General features: G+C 42.0%; 1 protein-coding gene across 2 annotated transcripts in view; it reads right to left on the bottom strand.

Annotated features, from left to right (window-relative positions):
- LOC111153626 (transmembrane channel like 1) overlaps positions 1 to 15,485 on the bottom strand; it is a 162,024-nt gene extending 146,539 nt beyond the window's left edge. Inside the window, exon 1 of one of the 2 annotated variants that reach the window (XM_022512771.1) lies at positions 15,473 to 15,485. In XM_022512771.1, the coding sequence (XP_022368479.1) occupies positions 15,473 to 15,485 (13 nt within the window). Of the gene's footprint in view, positions 1 to 4,366; positions 4,437 to 15,472 lie in introns of those variants that run through there. The other variant, XM_022512770.1, reaches the window with a different exon arrangement.
- Between the last annotated feature and the right edge of the window lie 3,899 nt (positions 15,486 to 19,384).

Below are 19,384 nucleotides of genomic sequence, written 5' to 3'. Positions count from 1 at the left end.
TCAGTGTGCTGAGCAGTGCACCTGCCAGCTGACCTGCTATGTATGTCCTTCCCAGTGTATTGAATTGGCAGCCATCACGGTTAAGATATCCCTTGTCATCCCTTCACATCTAACCATCGTGGTAATTCATCACTACATATTATATGGAGCCTGGCATGTAATAAGCACTTAATAATGGACACAATTATTATGCTATGATATTATGTAACCAAAATAGGCAATGCTATTGTTCTTTTCATTTCTTATGAAGTCAGACCATTGTCTAAAAAACTACATTCATTGTGTTTCAACCAATTTGAATCCATTTTGTTAAATATAAACCAAACATAACTTTCATAGACAAAGTCTGGAAGAAGAAAACAATACGGCCATAGTAACCTATTTGTGGTGTGATTCTTTGTTTTTGTTGTTTTTTAAAATACGCTTTTCTAAAATGTACACATTTTCTGCAACATATATTCCATCCACTATCAAAATAAACTTTAAAACATCTGTTGTTATGAAAGCAGTAAGATTAATAAATGATAAATAACAGCATGAATAAACAGCAAGAATGATCAAGTCCAACCTTACTTGTTTAATGAAATGGTTGACACCCAGGAGAGCTTGTGCAACCTTATTCCAAGTTTCTGTAAGAATAGTTAGATCTGAAATGAGCCTACTACAACCAGGAACTTGAGGACCCCAGGTTGGAAAATCCTAAAGTGTTTGAAATCGAACATCTTAAAAGGATTTAAGCCCTGTCCTTATTAATGGAAAACCAATCCCACCCTATTAAAAGCCAATTAGGCATCTCTGCGCCATTTCTAACATTTTCTTTGGAAATACATGTAGAGCCTCAAGAAAGTGGTTATTTTTGTTTTTGTTTTTTGAAAAGTTTGACCTACTTTGATAATGATATTCCTAAGCCTGTCCAGATGTTTGAAGTCAATAAAACTACCAAGCTTATTAAATAGGCTCCCGCTCACATTTCTCAAGACACAAGCCTGAAGCTCAGTGACTTTAATAGATTATCTCTGAGCGAAATCTCTGTCTCCACTTTCCATCCTAAGTTTCAACAAGACAGCGGAAGAGAGGACCAGGACCAAGGCCATCTGGATTGCTGAAAAGCAAACATGTATTTCCAGGTTATTCCCTAGTTGAAAATTCTACCAGTTTGTCTTTTAGGGACTGAAATGAGGCTGCAAACAGAGCCAATGTAAGCTCCGTAAACATCACAGGATGATGGCCAAACACGCCACATGCTATCTCCAGGGTACTGAGAATGTACCCCTGTGGAGTCACAGCAACCAAAAATGTGTGTCGTTGTATCATTCAGCCTTTCACATACATCCCCACACTAGGGTTTTATGCCTCTTTTCTTCACTTTCTCTGCCTTAATTCTCTTCCCTCACCTTTTCAGCTTTCCTTAATTCAGAGCTGTATTTAATTCACAAAGTGCACATATTTAATTCACAAACTGCAGCAGAACTGGTCCCCTTCACAAAGCTGCCCCCCACACCAATCTGACACGGAACGTCCAATTTCAGTTGTTGGCTAAACCTCAGTGTATTCTGCTTCCTTCACCGTCTCCCCGAATGAAAGAAAGGGAAGTCTGAGCACTTACTCGTTGGTGAAAGCTTATGCGCATTAAAGAAAAGAGATTAGAGGAAAAAATAAGCCCTTTCCAATTCTCAAGACACAAAAGGTATCTAATCACAGAAATATAAAAAGGGAAAGCCCCAAAGAAGGAAGAAAAATTGGTGGGGGGGCAGGGGACTATTCAAAGTTCCCAATCTCTGAGAAAGGTAGAGTCTTCAAGAATCAGGTCTTTATTTTGAAATACCTCTCTTGGGTGGCATCGTGGTGGTGTCCTCTCAGAGTGTCTTAGCTGCCAGCTGACTTAATGACGACAGGCTGAAGGGACAAATGTTTCAGGTTTGGTCCAGCACATCCACACACTTCTGCCTGTCGCTGAAAGTGCTCCCTGGTGCCATTTCACAGTCTGAAACATAAGAAGGTACTAATTTCCTCGCCATTAAATTTTCATGAATGTTTAGTTTGCCATTTAGGGATGGAGTACTCAGGTCAAAGGGGTTGTATTTGGGGCTCATGTCTGAAATAAAACTAAACTGATCGTGTATTCAAAGCAAATCTAGCTTCAGCCCCGTGTGTATGAGCTAACCTGCCTTGTTTTGAATGCCTTCCATTTTAGCGCTTTATCAGAATTATAGATACCAAGGGCAGTGTGAGTGTTGGGCAATGCTCTTATTGACTCTTAACGGAGAAACCCTGACCACCAAGTGTACTTGGTAAATGAAATGAGGCAATAAACAAGGTGCTCCTACATCTGGAGTTCAGGTGAGTGCAAGGCTATGGAGCCTTCAACGTAGCCCCCAGCCTCCAATGTGGGGAAACCTGGAGACACTGTATTTATTTTCTCAACTTGTGGAGGATAAAATTGGCTGTAAGAGGAGTTGCAGGAGGAGTGCCTGGGTGGCTCAGTGGGTTAAAGCCTCTGCCTTCGGCTCAGGTCATGATCCCAGGGTCCTGGGATCGAGCCCCACATCGGGCTCTCTGCTCAGTGGGAAGCCTGCTTCCCCCTCTCTCTGCCTGCCTCTCTGCCTACTTGTGATCTCTGTGTGTCAAATAGATAAATAAAATCTTTAAAAAAAAAAAAAGAGGAGTTGCAGGACACAATTTTAGAACTTTTCTCTTTATCAAATCTTCTCACAGAAAGGTGGTCATCTTTGACTTTAAATGATAAAAAATGATAAACAAAAGAGATTTCTACCATTGAAAAGAAAAGAAGGGGCAGAAAGTGCTGTAATTTAATGTTGCAAAAGAGACTGCTTTTTTGAGAGCGAGGACACTGGCATTCTCTGGTTACTTCGGTGATAGCCACTGACCTTGGCAAGAGGAAGCAGTGTTTTGAAATGGATCCCCACGGCACATTCACCCTAGAGTAGAGTGCACACATCTGACCCTTTGAGCACATAAACATTAGTACATAGATTCTAGCCAAAGTAGTGTGTAGCTCACTCAAAATTGTGGCTTAAAACAAAGCTCCATTAGGATGATACTTGCCTAGTTTCTCCCTATTCAGACACTTAGGTCTTAACTGTAACAGTGAAAGAGGATAGAGCTGATATAAGAACTTATATTTAAAGATGCCCAGGGACGCCTGGGTGGCTCAGTCGATTAAGCCTCTGACTTTGGCTCAGGTCATGAGCTCAGAGTCCTGGGATGGAGCCCCGAATGGGGCTCTCTGCTCAGCAGGGAGTCTGCTTCTCCCTCTCCCCCTCCTTTCCACCCCACTTATGCTTGTGTTCTGTCTCTCTCTCTCTCTGAAATAAATAAAATCTTAAAGATTAATAAATAAATAAAAAAAAGATGCCCAGAGTGGTTCTTCAACCTGAGAATTTATAAAGACATCAAGAAATGTTATTGTAAATCACTGGACATATAACCTAGAGTGAGAATAATATGTAATTTAATTGCTATTAAATATGAATTTATACAAACACTATTCTAATAAAAACCATCACAAATTCATGAATAAAATAACAAAAATACTGTATCCACGAAATTGTGCAAAAAAGAATATTAAAAGAATATTAAAAGAAAAATATTAAAGACAGAAATTATCACATTAAAAATTGATGGATTCCACTGTTTTAAAATAAAAAAAATTCTATTCACCAAAGACGTTTCAAAGAAACTAAATTTATATCTCACACAGCACTTCATAAGAGTATAAAAAATACAGACTCTCTATCAACAAGAAGACATGAACACCAAAAGGGAAAAAAAATAACAGCAAAAGACTTAAACATTTCACATATGAAGATATAAAATGAAAAAGAAAAATAAAATAAAAATAAATAAAAACGAATAAAAATGTAAAATGTTATTCCACAGAAGAAAAGATATAGCCAACAGACATATGAAGAAAGGCCCAATCTCATCTTAGTGAAATACAAATCAAGGCCACTAACAGAGAGGGTATGTTGGTCCGAAACCTTGGAGTTCCTTGGGGTGAACTTGAAACAGGCCCGGTCCAGGGAGGGTTGGTGGGAGAGATGGAAGAAAGAGGCAGGGCACTGAAGATGGGTACATGGCAAGTTTTTTGTTTTGTTTTGAAAAAAAATTTTTTAAGGTTCTGTTTATTTGAGAGAGAAATCGAGCATGAGCTAGGGTAGCGGTGGGAGAGGAGGAGCAGAGAGAGAGGGAGAAGCAGGCTCCCCACTGAGCAGGGAGCCCAACTCAGGGCTGGATCCCAGGACCCCGAGATCATGACCTGAGTCAAAGACAGATACTTAAGCCACTCAGCCACCCATGCATCCCGGTAGGTGGCAATTTTACAAAAACAAGGTAATGTACTCACGAGGCTTGTCTTGGGCAACCTCAAGACAAGTAAATCTCTGCGCATGACCACCAAAGTCTTCGCAGTTCATACAGAGGCCTTAATGGGGTTCAAATGGTCTCAACAACGCATTGCTCTCTCGAGACTGTGTCCTTGAAAACAGTTCCAGCCGCCATGGCGGGCAGAGCATACAGGGCAAAAATAGGGGAAGGGGGCGGGGCCTCCAATTGCCCTGGGGCCAGCTTGAGGGTCTTCCAGCAGTCTTGACCTCTGGATGACCTCCTCCAACACTCCACCCCTCTTGACTGGCTCTCGGGATCTTACAGATTTCCCCTCTTTCACAACGAGCCCCCATGCTCAGCTGGGGCTTCATTAGCTTGGAGGTGACTCATTACACCTGCAGGCAGATACCACTGATGAAGATACACAGATGAAGGTAATGATTCCCAAAGTAAGTAAGTAAGCCCTGTGATCCAAAGCACTGATTTATTAAGTCTGCGCTAGGCTGAGGGTCAGATCATTTGGGGTGCTTGTTTGTATCCTCATGTGCTTTGATAAAGATGATACCTGAGCAGACTCCTCAGCTATGAACACACAACATTTTGCTGAGATGATGGCCCGGGTGTTTTCTTGTGAGGCGGTAATGATGACCAAGGCCGTCCTATTTCGGAGGACAGCTTTTCTCCCTAGAGACATTTCAGGGTTCGGTAAGGATGGGCTCTGTCAGCTACCACATCAGGCTTGTGGGGTGAGTTTAGTAAGGGCTGCTGTCTGTGCTATCCTGTCCTCCCAGTCAATACAGGGAAGAAAGATGGTGGCCAGGTGATTGTACCATTGGAACAACAGTACAATCCCCCGAGGAGAAGGAATTGGCAACTCTTGTTATTGTCTTGTTATTGTCAGGGTGCAGCAACCCACGCGCCTCGATGGAAACCATGTCCAGAGATCTGTGCTCCACAACCACTGGGACCCACCTGGGCTCACCCGATAAATACCTGAGCAGCGTGACCGGTCACCACCCACCCAGCCCATATCCTTTAATGTGACGGAATGACTGCGTGATTCTGGGGAAATCCATCCTGTCTTCCTGGTACAACTGGGCTGGTTCTGTTTAGAGCAGTTTCTTCTGTTCTCAACACAGGAGCACATGAGTGCGCAAATGTTCGATACCCGGGGTAAGCCACCTGAACCTATCCCAAATTTGAATGTCGCCACCCACTGCTCTAATAGTGGTATGTTTAGGACCCTCTGGTGAGCCAAAAAAAAAAGAAAAAAAAAACTATCCCCAATGTTATTAATAGTGTGTACCACAAACCAGATGTCTGGGTCAGTATCAATAATATCATGAATTAGAGTGCCAATCCTAGTGCCAATTCTCCTTTAATGTGCTGCTTTAGTGCCTTCCAATCCCCAGCCTGGCAGGGAGATACCCACCAGGGCTGTCCTGCAGAGTTACAGAGGGACACCTGCCCACATGTCCAGCAGTTAGACCGATTCCTTTGTCAGGCATACAAATGGGTCCACAGTAGAAAGATATTTCTGTCATAAGCCTGTGACTAGATACCACAGGAGCCACAGAAGTTTAAAGTCAAAAAGACAGATACTCAGTACGAACTCGTATGGGAAGTCTTTCCCTTCTATAGGAATTACCCTTGTAGTCTGATTTAGAGGTTAATGTGGCTTGCAGCTTTAGGAACTTAACCTGGTTGTGCACACCATGCGTGTTGGTCACAGGAGGCAGCACTGTCAGGCATAAGGAGATGGACTGGGGGTGGACTATGCTAGACTAGGACTCCCATATTTCCCCCTCCTTCAAAGGTGCATGATTGCCTTACAGATAGGGTGCGTGTCAAAGGGTCCAGCTTACAGCAGGACAATGGGCTCTGGTAGAAACTGAGCAATTCCTCCTCACTCAGGGATACAAAGTAACTCACCCACCCAGGTGGGATGTCCTCTTGCACATTCCAGGAGAAAACTTCTCTCCCTGGCACGAAGGGGCGTGGTGTTTTCAGCGGTGTGGTGTGTTGATCCACAGCTGAGCGTCGGGGCCAGGACTGTCTCTTGCAATGTCCATACACTTAGAATGTGTGTTTCAGCAGGTGATTTACTTTCGTTTGGCCAGCCAATGTGGTTTTACCTATTAGTAATTTAATCTGCTGCTTTACCATGACTTCCTTGATAGCAAACCTGCCGCCTGTGGTTATAGGGGCAATGGAATCTTTGTTCAATGTCATGTTCTTTTGCCCAGTCTTGACATCATGAACCTTATCACTGTCTATTCAGCAAGGGTATCCATACACGGGACTCAATTTCTCTAATCCGTTAATGGTGGCAGCCTGGCTTGCATGGCAAAGGGGGAAGCTGGGGTTGGGCCAGGTAAGTCGTACCCAGACACCAAGGCATATTTAGGACCCTCCCTGGGAGGCCCGGGGCCAATATTATCAATTTGCCAATCCCTCGCTGGTTGAGAACTCCAGTGGGTGACCCCCAGACTCCTATGGTAGTGGCCTTGGGCACTGTTCAGATCACACAGGACATGCTGTTTGTTACTGCACTGGCCAAGGCACTGTACTTCAAGGATCATGAGGCATCTTGGCAATGTGCCATCCCACCTGGGCACACTCCAGTGGCTACTCTTACCGTGCACCCCATCTGCTGTATCTACTGAAGGGTTAGTTACAAGGGCTTATGCCTAAACTAAGGCATGGGCTGCCTGATTGCCAGGGTGTGTCAATGCCTTATAAGCCAGAATATGGAAAAGTAAGGACTGCCTCAGGCTCTCGCAGGCAAACCCAATGTCTTTCCACGTTTCCTGTCCCTATGAGGACTTACTCATGATCATATACCCCTTGTCCAAGCCATAAGGTTAATCCTTTTCAATAGCCTAACTCTGAGGGGAGAGGGTTAATGACCGGTGTGCCGGAGTAGTCCTCACCAGCCAAACTTCTCAGAGCCCAGCCTATTGGCTGCTGCGATTCATTTCTACTTCCATCCAGATGGTGTCAGTGTTGGGCTGAATAGTGACTACAGTGCCTGTGGGTGGTTTGCCCCACTAGACTGCCTGTACACCTGGCTTCAGGAGGAATTTCCCTCCTTGTCTCTCTGCAGGGGCCACCAAAGGAATAGAAGGGCATTCGGAGGTTCTACATACTCAGCTGGGCCCAGCAGGGCCCGAGTTTCTAGAGACAGTGGCCTGGTGGGCAGAGTGACCCCGCTGCACACAGCCTTGCACTTAACCAAAGTGGGAGTCTGAGCCACAGCAGAGGGTCAGTGGAACATACTCTCAGCCCATCTGTTGAGAGGAAGAAAGCTCTTCCCATGACTTGCTGTAATTCCAGGAGAGGCTTTACCTGGAGGAGCGCTGTAGATAGGGCTAGGAGCTGTGGTCTGTGAGATAATCAGGCTTCTGCCCCTTCCAAAGCTGGGACCAAAATCCCAGAGGCACTCTCTCCTTCTGTTGTCTCTGCCACAGTGCCTTCTGGAGTCAGAAATGCAATGTGGGGCACAGCTGTTTGATGGGGTCATCACCCTGTTTAATTTCTTGGTAGTCCACAGTCAATGGCCACGAGCCATATGCCTTATTTTACCAGCTGTCCTGGGCTACTGAAAACACTATGGGCAGGGCATACAATACCTATTCAGTGCCATTCTCAGATAGTTTCTCCTATTCCCTTAGGCCCCCAGGCAATTTATATTGCTTGCCAGCTACCCCTCTTGGCTGGAGTTCCCAGTTGGTGTTTTCCCCTCAGTACTGGTTTGATTACTCTGACCCAAAGGCAAATTCACTGATAAAAGTTTGCAGAGTTTGACTGTAGGTTGGCAATGCTACAATATGTTCTCTGGTACTGGAGAGAGAAAAATATTGTATTCTCATGGGGGAGAACACCCAGGTTGCAGTGCCAAATGGACCTTCCGGACTATATCTGTTTGCCTTGTCTCTGAAGGCCCTGATCAGACCACATTCACTGTAGGAATGAAAGCCAAGATACCCCAGTCCATCCCCCAGTACCTGGTATGCCCATCCTGAAGCCAGTTGTAAGACAAGACACTTATGATATTGGGAGTCCATTGCTGATCTTGGGGAAACTGACAAATCCCAGGGATGGGTAGAGGCTGTGGGAGAGACCTAAGACTGACAAGGAACTTGAGAAGCCAATAGGTTATCGAAAGCATCTGGAAAAGAAGAGAGAAATCAGAAATAAATCCACCCACATATGGTCAAAGGATTTTCAAGAAAGGTACAAAGACAATTTAGTGGCGAAAGAAGAGTCTTTTCAATAAATGATGTTGGAACAATTGGACATACATTGAAATAAGAATTTCAATGCATCCTATACCTTATACAAAAAGTAACTCAAAATGGACCATAGACCTAGTGTAAAACCTAAAAATATAAAAAAGTCTAGAGAAAAAAAATAGAAGACTATGGATTAGGCAGAATTTTTTTTGAGGTAACACCAAATGTTCAATCCATAAAAGAACAGATTTATAAGTTGGACTAAGGAGGAGGAAGGGAAGGAGGGAGGGAGGGAGGGAAAATGTCTTTTAAAATTAGATAAAAACCACCCAAATACACAAAACAACATGGATAAACCTCAAGTGATTCATGCTAAGTAAAAGGAGCCTGTCTTCAAAGTCTACATGCTATCAATTCCATTTCTATGACATTCTGGAAAAGACAAAACTATAAAGACAGAAAATGTACCAGTAGTTCAAGAGCTGGAGAAACTGACCACAAAGAGGCAGAAGGAACTTTTGGGGATGATGGAACTGTCCTATATCTTGCTTGTGGTGGTTGTTACACAAATATGTTTGTCAAAACTTAGAACTATACACATAAAAGAGTGAATTTAATTACATATGAATCATATCTCAATAAATTTGACCAAAAACAAAAATTAGAAACTGACATCTCCTGGGTCAGCTTTGGGGCACGGTTCTTTTTCTCTGCCCGTACTGAGTCTTTTTAAAAATGAAATTAATGGGCAATAGAAAAAGAGCATCTCGTATGATTTTTTAGATTTCTAACTTTTCTTTGAGAAGACTTGACAACACTGTGACCACATCTCACATGGCAATAATCTTCTGTGGCTGAGTAGGCACCCTTTTTCTCTGCCATCACGAGTCAATCTATGTGGTGGTTTTACTTTTTATGGCATATTACCTCCCCAATCCCTGGAGACATCAGAGTTTGAACCCTCGCCTCAAACTCATTTCAACAAACTCTACTATTGGCATGATCTGTTACCCAGCTGTGAACAAACTCGTCTATAGGAACAGAACAAGCAAAGCATGGGATGGTAAGAGATCCAGGGAAATAGAGACTGCCAGGTTCCTGTAGTTAATACAGAGATCACAAGAACATGGCAGAGAGGACTGGCAATTTAAGGCTGATGTACAGGAAATTACAGCTGAGCATGTGATCTGAAAGACAAAAATAAAGCCAAAATGTGTGTGCTATTTCATCTACCTTGTGGGGATATTAGCCATCGGAATCTAAAAAGTAGGGATATTAGAATCTAAAAGCAAGCATATTTTTTATTTCCAATAGCCAGCATAGTGCCTCATATATAATAAATGCCCATAACTGTTAGCTGGAAGGAGAGTGAAGGAAATGAATCTATGGAAATTGCAAGTAGGGACAACTGCACAGGTGCAACATCTTCGGACACAGGACTTCAGAAATAGAAGGGACAAGTGCTTGATTTAATGTTCTGCTCCTACAGAACATTAAATATTTTTTTTTGTATTTTATTTATTTATTTGACAGAGAGAGAGAGGACACAAGCAGAGGGAGCAGCAGGCAGAGGGAGAGGGAGCAGCAGACTCCTGCTGAGCCGGGAGCCTCAGGCAGGACTAAATCCCACAACCCTGATATCATGACCTGAGCTGAAGGCAGGCGCTTAACTAACTGAGCCACCCAGGGGCCCCGTCATCTTGAAATTTTTTTTTTAAGATTTTATTTATGTATTTGACAGATCACAAGTAGGCAGAAAGGCAGGCAGAGAGAGGTGGGGAAGCAGGCTCCTCAGTGAGTGGAGAGCCCAATGCGGGGCTTGATCCCAGAACCCTGCGATCATGACCTGAGCTGAAGGCAGAGGCTTAACCCACTGAGCCACCCAGGCGCCCCCATCTTGAAATTCTTAGTAATTTTTTTAAAAAAGGAGGCCCTCTGTTTTCCATTCTCACTAAGCCCCACAAATTATAGAGCCAGTACTAAATCCAGGAGCTTCTGAACACACACTTAGCTTTCTCTAAGAGAGGATGGTGAAGAGGACAGTTTGTGACATGGTGCATCCATTTGACATGGTCATGAAAACCTAGGAGACAGCATGAACATAATTTCAAGTTATTACAGGACTACATTGAAGTGTGTTGACAAACTACAGAAGGAACATATGGGCTGGACTGGAGGGTGACAAAGAAATTACCTGGACAGTTCTGAGTTGACAGATTAGATAGACCCTGAAGGGAAAAAAAAAAAAAAAAAAAAAAAAGGAAGGAAAAGAAAGAAAAGAAAAGAAAAAAGAAGAAAGGGAAAGGAAAGGGAAAAGAAAAGAGAAAAGAAAAGGCCAGAATGGAAGTAGTGCCTACAACCTCAAATCACACATAGCAGTTGTGGAAAAGACTGCCACTCAGATGTCACTAGTTTTATCTACATCCGCAAACATCATCGTGACCACCAGTCCACCTTGTCTGCCAAATGAGAAGGTGGACGTGTCTAAGAAATGTCTTTAAATTTGTATCCAAAATCAAATCCCGAGTAAAAAATACCATGAACAGAAGGGTGACGGGAGATAGAGCCTTGTGGTTTCTCAAATGCCTGATTCTTCATCTACAAAGTGTAAGTGTGTATGAATTTTAAATGTCCCTTCCCACATCTGGGAAGCTTGGCGCCATTCAGGCCACTCACCTCTCACTCGGCCTGGAGAGAGCAGAGACCATATCACGAGATGGGTGATGATGTCCCGGGCCTTCTCATCATGGTTCCTTTTGCACTTTAGCCAGCGACCAGACAACTGACCACCCAAGTCAGGACACTTTTGAGAGGGCTAAAATGTGAAGCTGGAGAGGACACAGGGACAATGGACATAAACCATGATTCCCCGAGGAATCCCCCAGCTACGACATACAGTCACCCTAGTGATAGTGTCGTGGTGCAGACCGTAGGTATCCCATTAGCCTCATCTATGTTATCAAGAAGCGGCGATCATAAAGACATTGTCAGACATGCTACTGAGTGTTTTTTCTGTGCCAGACACTATGCTAAATACTTTTTTTAAAAATTTATTTATCTATTTATTTGACGGGGTGGGTACACAAACAGGGGGAGTGGAAGAGGGAGAAGCAGGCTTCCTGCTGAGCAGGGAGCCCAATGTGGGGCTCCATCCCAGCACCCTGGGATCATGATCTGAGCCAACGGCAAATGCTTCATGACTGAGCCACACTTTTTGAATACAGGTGCACAATGCTTTTAAAAACTGGTCTATGAAATTAGTTCTTTGGTCTATTTAAAATGATTCCAATGTAAATTGGGGTTCATTTGTGTTGCTGGAGTGAGAGACAGCCCCTAAAGAACTGAGATGAACAATGAGGAAACAGGAGCCATTTTAAAATGTGGACAATGGAAAACAAAATTACCTTTGAAGGCAGCTTGAGTATGATACGTAATTTTGAAGTAAACAGTCCTTCTTGTTTAATTAAGAAAGCGTAACTTTGATGTTACAGTTTCTTTAATGTATTCCTCTATGTATTAGGCAAGGACGCTTATTTTAATTACAAATGTAAAAGCAATTATACACATTTTAAGCATATATTTCACATGAGTGACTCTGCCAGTATGTGGAAACGAGTGATGAAGTTTATAAATTACTTTATGAGGTGACTGGGTGGCTCAGTCAGTTAGGCTTCCTACTCTTTATTTCCACTGGGGTCATGATCTCAGGGTCTTAAGGCTGAGCCCCTGCTTCCCACTCAGCAGGGAGTCTGCTGGAGAGTCTCTCCCTCTTCCCTCCCCAAGCTTGCATGCTCTCTCTCAGATAATAAATAAATAAAAATCTTTAAAAAAATTATAAATTACTTCAGGGCTGTTTTCCAAAAACAACCTGCAGAGAAAGTCTCTGGGAAAATGTCAGCTATTTTATATATATTAATGTGGTTTCTGAAGATAGATAGATACGGATAGATAGGTAGAGTTACGGTATTGCTACATTCCCTGATAGAAAAGCTGTAAAATTTTTGTTCCCTTTCTCAAAGGATTTTTCTAAGAAACAGCCTTCTATAGCTGTGAGTATTTTGCTGTTCTTAGAGCCAGTTGCTATTAGAATTCAGGGGATTAGGAGTTGTTTGCTAATTTCTTATATTTATTAATTACGTGGGCCATGTTTAAAATTAGGAAGCCTACTCTCTTAAACTTACAGTTAGCACCTTTTGAAATGTCTTTCCATACATTATGGAAATTCATAGCCTACAAATTGCAAGTAAACCCATCAAATATTAGAATATTAGAATAAATTTCATTAAAATATCACCAGCCATTATTTCCCAGGAATGAAACACAGCAACATAATGTTCTATATTCCCTGATTATAAAAATGAATGCATACTTATGTTAAAAAATAAAAATGAGAAAGAAAAGTATACGGATGAAAGTAAGAGTTTCATGCAGAGGAGGATTATGAATTACTCCTTAATTTCTTTATGCTCTCCAGTAATTTAACAACTATTATAGTAAATAGATATGAATTTTCCAATCAAGATGAACAATGACTGTGCATGAAAATAAAATAAAATGCTACTTATTCATTGAGAGTAAGAAAGAATGAGGAGATATGACAATTTTTTTTTCTTTTTTTAAAATTTATTTATTTGACAGAGAGACCACAAGTAGGCAGAGAGGCAGCCGATGTAGGGCTTGATCCAGGACCCTGAGATCATGACCTGAGCTGAAAGCAGTGGATTAATCCACTGAGCCACCCAGGCACCCAGCAATGTGTCTTCTATAAATAAACCCTTGACTACTCTTAGAAAAATCAGGTTTTGGTCCTAAATCGGACATGTATTAGTGCTGTGACCTTAACCTAGTATCCCTAGCCCTCTCTGTCAGGTAAGGCAAAGGGACACTTTCTGCCATTTCACTCTCTCTGCTCATTTATTGCTGTCATTCACCCTCCATCCAATACCACTGAGAACCCATCTATACCAGGCTCAGTTTCAGCAGGATAGCGAACACACAATCTGCATTTTTATTACATTTTTCCAGCTCCTCTGTGCAGATAGGTTATGAAGGGGTATGGTGAGGTGGGATGGCAGGCAGGGGCTCCTACAGCGTACTTAGGGTTGATGATGGCCTTCGACTAGAGCAAGGGCAGTGGACACTGAGGGAGGCAGACAACTTCAAGACATGTTTGGAATTAGAACAGTCTTGAGACTGGCCAATGAAACAGAAGAATTATAGGAAAGAATAAGGAAAAGAAGGATTTAAAAATAATTCCCAGGGGACGCCTGGGTGGCTCAGTTGGTTGGACGACTGCTTTCGGCTCAGGTCATGATCCCAGAGTCCCGGGATCGAGTCCCGCATCGGGCTCCCAGCTCCACGGGGAGTCTGCTTCTCCCTCTCACCTTCTCCTCGCTCATGCTCTCTCTCACTGCCTCTCTCTCAAATAAATAAAATCTTAAAAAAAATAATAATAATTCCCAGGCTCTTGGGCTTCAGTTACAGAATGAAAGCAACCACCGTAGCATATGGGGAATGATAGATGATTAATGTGTAAGCAAGTAAGTAAGATCTTTTTAGATAGAAAATCAGAATTATAGGACAGAAAAGGATTGGAATAGTATAGGAAGGTAATGGGAGAGGAGAGAAGGCATATTTTCATCAGGATACCAGGAAAGGGCTTTCTAAGAAGTTACATTTAAGCCGAGTCCTAAATGAAGTCTCTAGAATGGGGGACATGATCATTACCTACACTACCTCAAACCTAAACTCTGAAAATCACAGAAATTCAAAAAATTTCCTTCAGATTCCATATCGAAATTTACTTGGTAGCTATTCCTACTCTAGGCTATATTGATTTTTTAAAAATTCAGGGGTTCCTTATTACCGTAATACCCACTCTCATATAATTTTCCAGCTATGAAAATATCTATGCAGTATCTTCTACACCCAAGAACATGGCCTGGACTACTTAGAATAAAAGGGATTTTGCCAATGACTTTCTAGGATTCTTTAGTAAACTTATTTGTCCACTTGCTTTTCAGAATCATTTTCAAGCTATGTATCTGACACTGTTGGATCTTGGGTAGAAAACAGACTATGGGGGCACCTGGGTGGCTCAGTGGGTTAAAGCCTCTACCTTCAGCTCAGGGCATGATCCCAGGGTCCTGGAATCAAGCCCCACATTGGGGGGGGTCCCTGCTCAGTGGGGAGTCTGCTTCTCCCTCTGACTGCTGCTCCCCTGCTTGTGCTCTCTCTCTCAAATAAAAAATAAAATCTTAAAGAAAAAAAAGAAGAAGAAAAGGGATGTCTATCTCAGACATCTCCACACTAGGCAATTAAAATAGGGTTTTGAAAGAGAAAATAACAGGAATTTGAATAACTATGTCTTGGTGAAATCTCTAAACTTCAGAAAGTAGACAAATCGGCTGACGCTGGTAAGCAGCAAAGGTCTGACCTAAGGGATTCTGCTTGGAGGACCGCTGATATTTGTGTCTATTTTCCCCATCATTTTTCTCATTCGTTGATTAAACCAAAAATTCGACAGAAGTTCTAGGCTTCTCCTCTAAGGGTAGGTTTCTCAGTCATGGCCCTATTGATATACTGGACCAAATAATTCTTTCTGCGGGTGGCTGGGCCTCTGATCCGTAGAATATTTGGCCACATCCCTGGTCTCTGCACACCAGATGCCATCTGCAGCAGCCCCCTCGTTGTGACAACCAAAATTGTCTCCAGACTTCATCGAATGTCCCCTAGGAGACAAAATCATGCCTGGCTGAGAAACACGGCCCGAAGGGAATGCGTTCCTATATACCATAGAATCAAAGAGCCACACGTTGCTGGATTCTTTATGAGTGACAGAATTAAAAGCACAGGGAAGATCTGGGGCAGAAAGACACAAGGGCACCAACCCGCAAACCTCATGTCTTCTCGTCTTGGCTCGTTCTCTCCTAGAGGCTTTGTGCTCCTGTTTCACAACACTTGTGTTTTCTTGCTTCCTGCTCTTATTGGGTAGGCTTCGTTGAGGTCTTTTGCAATTATTCCATCCTGACAAGCAGACTGTGTTCAGATTCGATGTTTCGAAATAGGCAGGGTATGTGGAAGGTGGACTTTCCAAGTCACTGGACTGCCATCTCTGCTTCCCCGAACTCCTTTCTTCCCAAAGACATGCATTCTGGAGGGAACAGCAGCGGAAGAAGGTTGCATTTGATGTGAGACGAGCTGTGAGGCACTGATCCTGGGAGGGGTCGTTCACAAAATAAAGAGTCATGCCTTTTAGTAGGTCCTGTGGCATGTAGCCATTTGTAGATGGTAGATTGTAATTTTTCATGAATTCTCTTGCTAGAAAGTCTAAGAGACAAGTGGCTTGGGAGAGAAGATCTCACTCAAGTCCAGCAGAGCTATGCCAAGAGAAAGTTTGCCAATACTGGGAATTTTTTAAAAAAATCATCATTCACTTGCTACCCAGCCACAGCTATAGATAGGAGTTTATAGACACCAGGAAACATAAAATAAAATGGGACTCTATCACATATTGCTTCCTGTTCATCAACAAAAAAAAATATAGTAATACTTCTTTCATAAAAGTTATAAAAATTCACTAAAGGAAACATGGAAAATGCATGAAAAGTACAAAGAAAAAAAATTATCTCTAGTACTACTATCCAAACCCAAATACCACCACTAACGTTCTACGGATTTCTTTCCAGTTTCTTTTTTTAATGTACACATTTAGAGAGTATAGAGGAGTGGGGGGGGGAATATATATATATATATACACATATGCCTGTATATACATATGTATATATATATTTCAGTACCCCACTTTTTAAGCTAGAATTGTATGAAATGCATTTTAAATGTTATTCATAAACATAATTTTTAATGGTACATTAAGTTGCATCAAAATGATGTACCATGGCTACTTGGGCTGATTCTAATGATGTGCCATTAAAAAGACTTGCAATAAATATTTATAATAACTTTGTTATTATAGAGTTCCAAAACTGATGTTATTGAATTAAAGGGTATAAACATTTGAAACATCTTAATATGTGTTTGTGTACAAAAATTTGAATCAATTTATAGATCAGTCAGCAAAACACAAATATGCCTATCGCATTTTGTCCTTACCAATATCAGATATTTTCATTAGCTTTATTCTTTCTTTGGGTTAATTTTGTTCTTTACTTTCATAACCAGTAACCCTATTTTCCCCCATATATTTGTGTACTAACTGCATTTCCTCTTTGGAAAAATACCGTGACTATTACAGTGTGTTGTCAAAAGAGAGAAATCAAAAGCAGAAGGAAAATACCTATCTTATCAAGACAATTTTGAAAGTCTATGGTCATTATAAGAAGTAGAATTTCTGATGTCACCATTCTCAAGACCTCATATTCTCATTTCTCATCACCCTGCCACCTAGAACTACAATTTTCCAGTCAAAGCAAAAAATTTGCGGTTTCTCATATAAGCTATAAGCCCTCAAGCCTTTGTACATGCTGTTCCCTTGTCTGGAATGCCCTTTAACGTACCCCAAATGCACACACCACACATGCGCACAGAGCCTGTGGTCTTTCCCAGGCCCCAGCAGTCGCTTGCTGTTACCTTTCTCATAGCCTCTGACATTCCACATCATAATCACTAATATTCTTTTCAGGCTTTCCCTCCTGCCCACGGTTTCTACAAGGGCAGGAACACCCCATCTTTGATTTCTAGATTCCACATCATTTACCATTGTGCCTAAGAGAAAGTGGAAGCTCAGTAACTGCTTCCTTCCATATGGACATTGCTGAATAATAAATGTCGTGGCCTTCTTAGTTATCCAATTCTGTCATCCACAGTAATTGTCGGGATTTTGAGGGAGAGACTGAGTGGAAAGAATACAAGCGTCAGGGACCGCGGAACCAGGGTTCAAACTTTTAGTTCAACCACTAGCCAGTTCATCATCCTTGGAATAATTACCTAATATCTTTGACATTCCATTGGAACAAAGAGTGATCATAATACGTACCTTATAGGATTATTTGAATATGAGGTACTGAATATATGTAAAGAATCTGGCACATAGTAGTGGCTAAATGTAGACATCTTTCTAGTTATTATTGTGTATTTCCATTATATGCATATTTCCATTCCATATATATTTCCTTTGCAATAAATATTACCAAATTCAAAGGATCTGATACCTATGTATGTATTTTTCTTTGAAGCATGAAGACCAAGACACAAGGTCAGTGTCACTGACCATATTCTTGCTTTTAGGGAAATCTTAGAAAAGAATTAGTTCTGATTACAGTTGCGGAAAGTAGGCCTATATTTTCCAAAGGCAAGAGAAATCAAGTTCTCTGTAAAAAGCACATGATCTTATCATCAACTGCTTAATTTTTTTCTGTTTGCCCCATTAATATTGCTGAAGGTATGTGGGGACCTCAAATTACTATAAATAAAGGCTCGCTGTCCCTGATGGCAGAAGAAAGGAACTTTTGGAACATGCTCTACTTTTCATTTCTAAAAATATATCCACTTGGGCCACAGTAGAGAAGCATGTGAAATATTCCCAGTTAAAAATCAGATTTATACTGGTGGTATGTACAGCAGAAGCGTGCGCGCGCGTGCACACACACACACACGCACATCCCAGAAACCCTCTGAAGCTCAGTTTCTTTTATTTATCAAACATCCATGATTCATGCATGCCTTCTGTGTGCCTTCCTTAGGGCTAAAAGACATTTTCATCCATCTGCCAACCAGATGAACCCAGAGAAAAAGTCACAAAGACCGCCTAAGTGAGGATAACATAAGTACTTGTGCAGAATGAATTTGCCAAGATCTTCTTCCCCTACCCTTAACCCAACCCCCATCGCAAGCTGGTTTTATGTCCCACATGCCACAGTTTCCCTTCTGATGACAGCTCAGACCCTCTCCCCCAACACTGTGTGTTTTCGGCTTCATACCACCCATGATTCAATGTAAACTATGAAGCCCCTAGTACAGTACATGGCGTAAACACGGGCTCCATACACAGCGCTTTCTATCTACCTTTTCAAATCCTTCTGAGCGTTCAGGAGATCATCCTCCACACCCCAGAATTCCTTCCACAGAGAGTCAAAGTTATTGCCGCAGGCCTTCTCAGATGCTGAGAAATGGCCAGGAATTTTCCATTTTAGATGTTTCTGGCATTCCAACACAAGAAGAAATGCCAAAAATGGCTTGCAAAAATAACAGTAGATTTTGCATCTAACAAAGGAATGTTTTTAAGTACTACAGTGTACTCTATGGTGATATTTACAAAGTTACAAGATGCTCCAGCAAATGTAGCTGAGGAATGCAACAGGAGTTTCAAATGTACCCTACATGTCATCCTCCAAATCGGCTTATTGTGTACTGTCCACGTGTAGAGCCTCACTTGAAAGTGACATCTGACGTATAAATTTCAAGTCCTTTGAACTGTAAACTCTTCATTTAAAGTCCTTACTCCCGGGCACCTGGGTGGCTCAGTCGGTTAAGCGTCTGCCTTCAGTTCAGGTCATGATCTCAGGGCCCTGGGATGGAGTCCCTGTGCCAGGCTCCCTGCTCAGTGGGGAGTCTGCTTCTTCCTCTCCCTCTGCTCCTCCCCTGCTCATAATCTCTGTCTCAAATAAATAAATAAAATCTAAAAAAAATAAAGTTCTTACTCCTGTCTTCATCATAGTGCTTGCCCCTACACATCTGTGGAAAGAAAACCATGAGCAAATAACAAAAAAGATGGGGTAAGATTTCCCCTGAAAAGAGATGAAAAAGAGGCTCAGGGGAGCCAAATGAGGCTACTATAGCAACAT

The sequence above is a fragment of the Enhydra lutris genome, unplaced genomic scaffold (genome assembly GCF_002288905.1).
Source record: "Enhydra lutris kenyoni isolate GAN:26980312 unplaced genomic scaffold, ASM228890v2 scaffoldscaffold33, whole genome shotgun sequence".
In the NCBI taxonomy this organism is placed as follows: Eukaryota; Metazoa; Chordata; class Mammalia; order Carnivora; family Mustelidae; genus Enhydra; species Enhydra lutris.
This window is presented reverse-complemented; position numbering and strand designations above follow the sequence as displayed.